The following is a 10370-nucleotide window of genomic DNA, read 5'->3' as shown; positions in this document are numbered from 1 at the left end:
GGCGCATTATTGAGGAGGAACCTAACCTAACCTTTTTTTTTTTTTTACGTGAGGAAAATGCATTACGCATCCCCCCGGAATGTGGATATCCGGGGGGTATGTGGGACTCTCCCTATTTAAGGGCATACCCAATAAAAACCTCACGAGTGGCATTTTCGGCGATTGTAGGGGAGACTCCTGGAACTAGCGATGCAATACTTCAGGAGCCTCCCCTTGCCGCACTCCTTAGTTGGAGTTCTTCCTGGGAGGGAGGGGAGAAAAAAATATATCTTATACTCCCCTCCTCTCCGAATCAAACTTTTACTCAGCGACGGGAAGGCCACTACCTCCTCCCGTCGTGTCTTCTCTTCCCCCTGATGGGGGGGGGGAAAGAGTCGAGACTTTAGAGATCTCGACCCTCATTTCATCTGGGAAGGGGGGGGTTCAAAAGGGAGGACAAAAAGAAGGGTAATTAAGGGAGGGAAGGGCGAGCATAACCAGTCTGCTCCCTCCCCCCACTTACTGTCATCTCGGCGGCGCTCCCATGGGTGTCGATGGGTGCGCCGTCGCCGGTGGCGACGATGACGGCGGCAGGTGCGGCGAGAGTCGAACTAGCCGGACCGTCTCCGGACGTAAGAGGGGCCCAGGTGGTGGGGGAGGTTGGGGTCTCCTGCCAGGAGCCCTTCCCCTCGCCCGTCTCGGTCTACGCTCCCTCTCGGCGCTTTCTTTCTGGGCCATGACCGCCTCGCAAAAGGCGGCCACGGCTCTCCAGTTGTCCTCGCTGCCGAGCATCTTGACGACGACGCTCGGCAGCGCCAAGTCGTCCCCGATAGTCCAGGTTAGGACGTCGCGCTCGTCCCTCCAGGCTGGGCATGCTTGGAGGGTGTGTTGCGCGGTGTCCTTCTCGTGGCCGCAATGGTGGCAGGCCTCGCTTGCCTCCAGTCCGATGTGGTGCAGGTACTCTCCGAAACACCCATGTCCGGAGAGCACCTGTGTCATCCTAAACGTACTGTTGTCCCACGCTCTGTCCAGCCACTCCTCCAGACAGGGCAGGACGGCCGATATAGTCCTCTCCCCGGATGTTGGGGGGCGCTCGTGCAGCGACGCGATCCATCGCTGCTCGAGGGACTTTTTCTCCTGGAGCTTCCAAGTGCCCAGTATCCTGGCCGGGATCTTGGCGACTCCTCCCCTGCGTGCCGCGGATTTCCGGTCATACAAACGTCTGTATGAATCCGCGACCATATGCAGGGGGGGAGTCCGGCCAGGATGGTGGCCGCCGCGTGCGACACCGTCCTATAGGCTCGGACGAGACGAATGGCCAACCTGCGTTGGACGCGACGCATCGCGTCTTGTATGCGTCTAGTGGCCATCGCCTCGCCCGCCCACACCAGTGCTGCATACATCAGTATGCTAAGGACGATGTGCGCGTAGACGCGGCGCACCCGACCGTCCGGCCCTCCAAGATTCGGCAGCAAGCGTCTAATCGCTGCCGCCGCCTTCTCCGCTCTCGGGACCAGGCGGTCAAAGTGACCCGCGAAGTTCCATCGGCCGTCGATGTGGAGCCCCAGGTATTTAATTTGGGACCCCACTGGGACAACAGTACCGTCCACATTTAGTCGGGAGGCTCCCCAGCGGCCCGGCGGTCGTAGAAGTAGACCGCCTCGGTCTTGCTGGGGGCCACCCTCAGGCCAATCCGGCTTATGGCCCTCACTAGGCCTGCCACCCCTTCGTTAGCCCTGTTTAGGGCTTTCCCCCAGTTGTCCCCCTCGGCTACCAGCAGGGTATCGTCGGCATACCCGATGACCCGGCAGTCGAGGGGGAGGGCGGTATGGAGGACCCCGTCGTACCCGAGGTTCCACAGCAGCGGGCCCAACACCGAGCCCTGTGGGACCCCGCAGTACGCACGACGGGTGTGACCCCGGCCTTCTTGGTCCCTGTATTCGAGCCTACGGTGACCGAAGTAGGCTCGAATTTCCTTCACGAGGTAGTCGGGGACGCGGTGAGTGTTGAGCGCGTCCCCGATTGCCTTCCACGGGAGGGTGTTAAAAACGTTGGACACGTCCAAAGCGACGGCCAACGCCACCCTCCCGCGTTCCACAGCTGACTCCGTGAGGGCCCTGACGCGCAGTACGGCGTCCACCGTGGACCTGCTCTCACGGAAGCCGTATTGTTCCTCGTGAAGGGAAGGGACCTCATCGCGCGCCAGATGCTGGACGAGTCGGCGAACGAGAATCCTTTCGTATATTTTACCGACCTCGTCCAGCAGGCAAATCGGCCGGTACGATGACGGGTCACTTTCCTTCTTACCGCCCTTGTGGAGAAGAACCAACTTGGCTCTTCCCCACATTGGGGGGAATTCCTCTTCCGCGAGGCATCTATTAAAGATGCCTCTTAGCCACCCGGATAGGTTTGGCTCCTCCAGGACGAGCTTCCAAACGCGCCCTGGGATGCCGTCCGGGCCAGGGGCCTTGTTGTTCTTGACCCCCCGGACGGCATCCCTCAACTCCTCCTCGGTGATTTCGAGATCCCTGGACCAGGCCTCGGCAGCGCCGGTGTTCGCGCTGCCCCAATTGAGACCTCGGGGATCGGGTTTCGGCGGGAACAAGGTCCCGACAATTCGGTCCAGGGATCCCGAAGGGAGGGTTTCCGTCACGGGGGGCGCCCAGTGACGTAGTTTATCTGTCACTTACTTGTACGGGCGCCCCCACGGGTCGGCGTCTAGGGACGCGATCAGTTCGTCCCAAGATCTCGCCCTGGAGGAGCAGATGGCGACACTCAGCGCCACTCGAGCGGACCGGTAGTCGCCGAGTGCCTCGGCTTTCCAGGCCTCGTCACCACGGCGCTGGGCGCGTTTAAGAGCCCTTCTGGCTGCGACTGAGGAGCGTCGAAGAGACGCGATCTCCTCCGTCCACCAGTACGCAGCCCGGCGCGAGTGGGGCCTGCTCTTGGGCATGGAGAAGTCGCACGCCTGTGTGATCGAGTCTACCAGGCGCGCGACATCCTCCACCAGGCTCCCCACTCCCTCCTCTGGTGGATGGTGTTGCCAGAGGATGGCCTGGACGGCCGCCATTAACCTATCCGGGTCTAACTTTTTTAGATTCCATCGCGGCGGTGGCGCACCGCCGGTCGGGCTCCCGGGCTGGAGGGTGGTACAACCGAACTCGATGTATCGGTGGTCCAATAGAGTCTCTTGGTCGACCACCCCCCACGACCAATTTAGGCGTGCCGCGGAGGGAGTTATCATAGTGAGATCCACTATGGACGCCCCCCGCAGCAGCCGGTCGCACGTAGACTCGTTGCCGGTGTTTAGCAGGCATAGCCCGAAACCCCCATCCAATCCAGTAGGACGTCTCCCTTGGGGGTGGTGAGCCGGTCTCCCCAGGCTTGCGCTCTGGCGTTGAAGTCACCGGCCACCACCACCTCCTGGGGGAGTATGCTGCGTATGCAGTGCTCTAACTCCCCCAGATACAGCTCAAATTGGGAGAGGCCCCAACTAGGCGGTGCGTAACACGCCACTACCGCGATGGATCCCCATTTTACAGCCACATACCCCCTTCCTGCCTTGAGTAAGGAACAGGGCGGGTTGTGGTTGTCCGATCCGCGTATGACCGCGACCGTACCAGAGCCGTCCACCCTCCAATTAGGGTGTTTTGATGGGGGTCGGTACGGCTCCGACACGATCGCCATTCCTATACCACGCTCGGCGATAGTCTGCAGGAGTAAGTCCTGCGCCCGCCGAGCGTGGTTAATGTTTGCCTGTATAAATTTACAGGCCCTCATTGATGTCGGTAGGATGGGCCCCCGTCGTTTTAGTCTCCCCTCCACAGGGCCGTGGAAGGGGGCTCCATCCGTGTCCGATGTCATATTACCCACTGGCTCAATTGCGCCCGGAGTAAGGGTGTCTCCTTTTACGTTACCACGCTTAGGGTCTAAGCGTGGCTTTTTTCGGGGCTTGGGGGAGTCGGAGCGAAGCTCTTTGCCCCCCGCGCCCTCTTCGTTTTCTTCCCTGACCGAGTTCGCGCTCCGCTTGCGACACTCCGATGTGTACATCGGCGCGGGCACAGACTCGGCTGGGACCGTTTGTTTCGCTTGTGGGACTTCTCCCACAACGACCTCCATCAGGGACGGAATTGAGTTCCCATTGTCGATTCCCCCCTTTACCTCTCCCACCGAAAGGGTGGGTTTTTTGGAGGGAGGAATCTGTTTGACCTCCTTCCTGTTGGGTTTTTTCGGAGGGTGGCAATTCATGCCCCCCATCCTGTGCCCCGCGGGTGCCCCAAAGTCAGCACAGAGTGCGCAGTGCACTCTTTGTTCTGTGCAGGAGTTGGCCTTGTGGCCCTCTTTGCCGCAGCGGAAGCACATGTTGGCGCAGGATCGGTCGCTGCCGCATTGCTGCTGCACATGCCCCTCCTCCATGCACTTAAAGCATCGGAGGGGGAGCCGCGGCAACAGCTCGATGGGTAATTTGTACCACGATATCGATACCTTACCCATCTGTGCCAATTTGTTTGCCGCGTCTATCGGACACTGCACCAACACAGTATTGAGGCCGGTGCGGGGGGCCTTAACAAACGCTCCCACCCTGACATCTGAGAACCCGCATTTACCCTCCCCGGAGATTGCGGCAACAATCTCCGCCCGGGTAAGGGAGTCCTCCAGCCCCCGAATGCGGAGGTCGGCCATTTTCTGGAAGCACGTGACTCGCACCCCTTCGTTGTCCCCGGTCACCTCTCTCACACGTTCGGCGAGTTGTCCCGCCTTGCGTGTCTTGTCCTCACCGGAAATCTCAAGGATTAAGGCTCCGGTGAGGCCTTTCCTTATCTTGAGGCTTTCTTCCTTGATTCCCAGTTGGTCAAGTTTAACCTCCTTTCTGATGGCGGCCATGTTCTCGCCATATTTCCCTTCTGGGCAAGTTATCATGACCGCCGAGGTTTTGGGAACCTTCCTTTTACCGGGTTTCTCTCCCCCCTTTACCTGCCCCCGCCTCTGCTTACCCTGTTCACTGGGCGGTGACCGGGCCACAGCAACGGGTACGGTTTTGGAGGGGAGGGGAGTCTGTCCTACCTTCCTCTTTCCCTTACGTCCGACCACCACGCTCCACGAAGTTTCAGTGGTCGGAGAGGAGCCATATGTCCCGGGGTCTGTCGACTTCTTGTCGAAGGGCCCCAAGCCTAATGGTCCTCCGTCAGAGGGTGGAGCCTTAGAGGGTTCCGCATCTTGGCGAGATTTCCTTCCAGGTTTCTTAGCGGCTGCGGATGTCGGCAGAGGAGGAAGGGGAGAGATCTTGGTGTTACGAACCTGGCTTTCTCCCTTCTTTCTTTTCTTGGACGCTTTTTCCTTCTCTTGACTGCTTTTGGCTGAAACAGTATCCTGCTTTTTGGGCTGAGTTAGCGAGGGGATCTCAGCCTCGGCCTTCTTCCCCATTGGCGGCTGGGTGTGTGCGTTCAGGGAAGCAGATTGGACCGCCTCCCCCTGCCCGTTCGTTGCTTCGAAGAATCGCAGCATTCTTTCCCTCAAGTCAACACCGATTTGTAGGTGTTGATTGAGGGCTTCGTAAAGTATTGCAAACTCGCCCTGGACTGGAGGGCGAGTGATTGGAGGAAGGGGTCGAAAGAATCCTCTCAAAAGGGGCCCCTGTGCCTCCGTTACGCTCGCGGCCTGCGGTTCTACCTCCATGCAGGGGTCACCAGCCAGGCCCGGGGACACGCATGCCGGAGATAGTCCGCCCCTTCTCAAGGCGGTCTTTTTTGGGGAGACATTTTGGGGCGTCCTCAGCCTGAGAGAATGCCACTCCCCGCTGTCGGAATATGAATCCCGGTCAGATTCAATGCGGTTCCGTCTTTTCCGTTTCCTGCCCCCCTTCTCCTTTTCACTTTTTGTGATGCTTCCCTCTTCGATCAGGCGAGTACTGAGCTGGTTCGTCAGCACTTTTACCTGATCGGCGAGTTCCGCCATCTGCTTTTTGAGCTCGCTCGTCTCCTTTTCTTTCTCGGCTTTGAGGAGCTCCAATTGGTGCCGAAGTTCCTCCGCTTCAGCGTTGCTCGGAGAGGACTGTGTAGTCCTATCATGAAGGACTGCTGTGGCAGCCATGATGGACGCCACTGCCTTCTTCATCTCCCCTTCTGGTGGGCCCTTTATGTTCCTGGAGACCTGCAGACTCTTAAAAATGGTCACGCAGTTGGCTATCGTGTCGGACACCACAGCCGGTGTCGGAGAGTGGCGGAACATCTCCCTCGCCACCCTCTGGTTGTCCCGGCATCTCTCCCAGGCCTGTCCATCGGGCATTGAGGCACTTAGGGCCCAATCTGTGTCCCCTCTCTCTCTGGCCTCTTCCCTCGCTCTGGCCTTTGCCTCCCTTTTTTCTTTGGTCCCTTCACCCGTGGTGATGGGCCTTCCTCTGCCTCTCTTGACGGAGCTGATGTCGGACTGCTCGTCCTCCGAGCCAGCATAGTACGAACCAGCGTGTGATCCTGCTTCGTACTCGTCAGGATCACCCGCCACGCTACTGGCGCGTGATCCCGCTGGGAACGCCGAGTCCTCATCACTAGGAGCGGGAGTTATACCTGTAGCGGTATACTTGCTTCTTTTCCCGCTCACTCGGCAGCTATGGCATACATGCCTTGCGCTATGAGGGCACTTGCTCGTCTTTTTGGCCATTGGAAATTGGAGGTATCTCCTTTCTAACGCCTCCCTCGCTGCCTTACCATCCTGAATAGCCGTGATGGTAGGCTTGCCGCCAGATGTCGATGGCCCTGGGTACGAAGGCATATCTTTCTTCTCAGAGCCCTCGGGTACTTCGGGGATTTTAAAGGTCTCCTCAGTCGCTCCGTCCGCAGACAATTCTGCGGTGGGTTCCGCCTTGGTCTTCTTATTGGATTTGATTTTTTGAGAATTTATTGTTTCGAATAATCCCGCTCCCCGCTGCGGCTCCGTCACCCAGGGTGTACCCTCACCTGCCGCAGAGTGTCCCGAAACATGACCGGCAACACTCCACGACAGGGCCCCAAGTTCCCCCGGGGGGGTGACATACGACACGGGCCGGGGGATATACATCCCCGGCACTGGTCCCCGGTCCCTTACTCACCCATGGAGGTTTTGACGCCTCCATGGGCTTTCGGGGGTTCCCGGCCTCCGACCTCCGGGATACCGCAGCGGGTGGTGCCACCCGGGGGGCCTCATGAACGGTTGGGACTGGGTCGCCGCTCCCCGGCCCAGTCTTACCCGCCATGGCGACCAGCTTGCACGCGCCCTTGACGGAAGTTACCTCCCGCCAAAAGGGCCCCGACGATACACCGCTTCGGAAGGGAAACGGTCGCGATGCACCGTCGGGCTCCATCTCGCCGTCGAACGCTGCCTCGGAATACGTCCGATCGGGTCCGACGGCCGGGCCGACCCGGCGCCGTCGGGCTATGCCCGTGCGGCTCGCGCCGGCCCTCCTCCGTTTCCCCGACCCCGACCTCGGAAAACGTCCGAGCGGCTCGGAAGAGGCCCGGCCCGATGGGTCCGGGAGTTCCGGAGATCCATCGGCCCGTCCGCTCCTCTCGCGGCGCGCACTCAGGGGCAGAACCCACTGAGCCGCCTGCACGCGAGATGGAGCCCCACGACTGTGGGACGCCGGCCCATGCCAGCACCCACATCTCCTCGAGGGACGCCGCGCGGCGGGAACACCCACACGCGCGGAAACCCTCATGTGCCAGGAGCACCCAGCGGTGTGTCACGGGCGGGGAGCAGTCCTCCCCCAACGGTGCCGTACCACCGGGCGATTGCATTTAGGGCCGCCTACCCCTACCAGCGATTGGGTCCACGCTTTAGACCACCCCCAAGGGGGTGGGCGCAGTCCCTAAGGGAGTCGCTGGGCTCCCCTTGTACCCTTACTAAGAGTACGGTGCGCTCTTAGTTCCCCTTCCACCCCGGAGGTTCACCCAACTTGGCCGGAGCCGTGTGGGTGTTCCATGGAGTTTCAGGGTTAAGCCTCCTCACCACGACAAGGTGGCGCACGACGAGGAGGGTGGAGGACCTAACCTAACCTAGGTTAGGTTAGGTTAGGTTAGGTTAGGTTAGGTTAACCTTTTTTTTTTTTTTTTTTTTCGAGGGGGAAATGCCTTTACGTATCCCCGGCCTGGTATTGGTTGGCCGGGGTATGTGGGACTTGCCGGCGCTAATAGAGTGCGCCGGAATACCCACTAAAACCCTTTCGGGTATCCTTCCCAGACGGTTTATGCATGGAGGAGGGCCTCGCCAACGGCACTATCCCTTCCCCTGCCCGTCTCACAAACACACACTTGAACCTAGGTCCAGCGGGCACCCTTTAAAGGAGTGTCCCTCCCCTAATACGACCCCGGGATACCAGCCGGGGTCTTCTTTTTTTCAGATTGCAGTTGACGGAGGTGGAATATCCGTTTCTTACCCCAACCTCCGTCTCTGCGTCTCTCCCACAAAAGAGACGCCTAGGGGGAAAGATGATCGTGTCGCCCCTTTTATCGTCATCTTCGTCCTACTTCGATACCCACCCTACTGCCTGCCTCAACCCGTAGGTCTGTCTGCCCACTTACTAGTGGTTGACTTCCAAGGGTGGGGCTCTGGTGTTGGAGGTTCTCGCCCGAATTTCCAGAAGATGGAGGAGGAGTCTCACATTCCCTTTCCCGGCGTTTCTCTCGTCTTTTTTGCTCTCTTTCTCGCTCCGCCTCCTCCTTTGTCCTGAGGACTACTCCACAGAAGGAGGCCACCGCCTTCCATTTATCCTCCCCCCTACCATAGTCTTTACTATGGCTAGATCCTCTTTCACGGCCAAGGACAATTCCCCCCGGCTTTTTACCCACGCAGGACATACCTCCAGGGTGTGCTGCGCCGAGTCCAGGGGGTCGGTGCAGTGGTGACACTTGCCCGTAAGTTCCTTCCCAATACGGCCCAGATATTCACCGAAACAGCCGTGCCCCGTAAACACCTGGGTCATACGGAAGGTCATTCCTCCCTTTCTCTTTTCTATCTAGGCCTCTAAGTGAGGCCCTATGGCCTCAACCACTCTACGCCCCGCAGCTCTGCCAGACGGAGAGAGCAACTGCTGCTTCCACCGTTCCAGCATTTTCTTATGGTGTTGCCGCCCCACCGCACTCCTCGCCCGGCAGACGATGTTCCGCCCCGCCTCCCGGAGCCCTCGCATGCGTCGGTACACATCGGTGTACATTCTCGCGAGAAGCTCCACGGGAGGAATCCCCGCCAAAGAAGTCGCCGCTTCAAACGACACTGTACGGTAGGCACGTACCACCCGTAATGCCATTTTCCTTTGGACCCCGTGTAAAATGCCCAGAGTCCTTTGGTTGTCGCTGATATCCTCGGCCCATACGGGTGCCCCGTACAGTATCATAGCGTGGACCATCCATTCATACAGCCTCCTGACTCGACCGTCAGGAGGCTGTATGAACCTCCCAGGTTCGGAAGTAGACGGCCCAACGCGGCAGCTGCTTTCTCCAGACGGGGGGCTAACTGGGCGAAGTGCACGGCGAAGCGCCACCCACTGTCCAGGAGTAGCCCCAGATATTTGAGGGTATTTCCCACCTTTACCTCCACCCCCTCCACCATAACCCGAAGGCTCGGCGGCACACCTCTGGCACCTGGCCGGAACATGATTGCCTCAGTCTTCTGGGGCGCCACCATCAGGCCCAACTCCCTGATAGCCCGCGTAATACACGCCGTCGCTACCGTGGCTAGGGCCGAGGCCTCCCTTCCGTTTTCTCCCTCGGCTAACACGATCGTATCGTCCGCGTAGCAGACGACCGTGCAGCCGGGGGGGATGGCCGTCCTTATTACCCCGTCGAAGGCCAGGTTCCACAGGAGTGGTCCGATGACCGACCCCTGCGGAACCCCACACCCCACTCGTCTCGTAACCTCTACCGCATCCCTGTTGGTGTAATGCAGGGAGCGGTCGCTGAGGTACGATTGGATGATTCGGCGGAGGTATCCCGGCACGCCGAAGCAGGCCATGGCTCTTTGGATACACCTCCAGGGCAGGGTGTTAAAGGCGTTCGAGATGTCAAGAGACACGCCGATTGCCACCCTGCCCTCCCGCACCGCGGCCTCCGCAAAGGCGCGCACCCTCAGTACTGCGTCCACGGTTGATCTTCCACCGCGGAAGCCGTACTGCCGGTCATCCAAGTTCGGCCCTATGCTTTCAAAGTGCTTGACGAAACGATTGGCGACTATCCTTTCCAGGATTTTGCCAGCCTCGTCGAGCAGACATATGGGCCTGAACGACGAGGAGGTCTCCGTGTCTTTGCCTTCCTTGTGCAAGAGGACCAGATTGGCCCTTTTCCACCTCTCAGGGAAGATTCCCAGTCTGAGGCACTCCGAATACAGGTGCGAGAGATGCCCACCTATCACCTCAAAGGCTCCAC

General features: G+C 59.5%; 1 protein-coding gene across 1 annotated transcript; it reads right to left on the bottom strand.

Annotated features, from left to right (window-relative positions):
* Positions 1–8965: 8965 nt before the first annotated feature.
* LOC140671986 (uncharacterized) lies at positions 8966–9343 on the bottom strand. The gene has a single exon (XM_072903779.1). The coding sequence runs from the start codon at positions 9341–9343 to the stop codon at positions 8966–8968; it is 378 nt and encodes a 125-aa protein (XP_072759880.1).
* Between the last annotated feature and the right edge of the window lie 1027 nt (positions 9344–10370).

Source organism: Anoplolepis gracilipes, chromosome 12 (genome assembly GCF_047496725.1).
Source record: "Anoplolepis gracilipes chromosome 12, ASM4749672v1, whole genome shotgun sequence".
In the NCBI taxonomy this organism is placed as follows: domain Eukaryota; kingdom Metazoa; phylum Arthropoda; class Insecta; order Hymenoptera; family Formicidae; genus Anoplolepis; species Anoplolepis gracilipes.
The sequence above is the reverse complement of the archived record's forward strand: the minus strand, read 5'-3'. Positions and strand labels throughout refer to the sequence as shown.

Bases quoted from the DNA above. Each gene is read 5' to 3' on its own strand.
- LOC140671986 (XM_072903779.1), bottom strand. From the start codon at position 9,343: ATGATACTGTACGGGGCACCCGTATGGGCCGAGGATATCAGCGACAAC.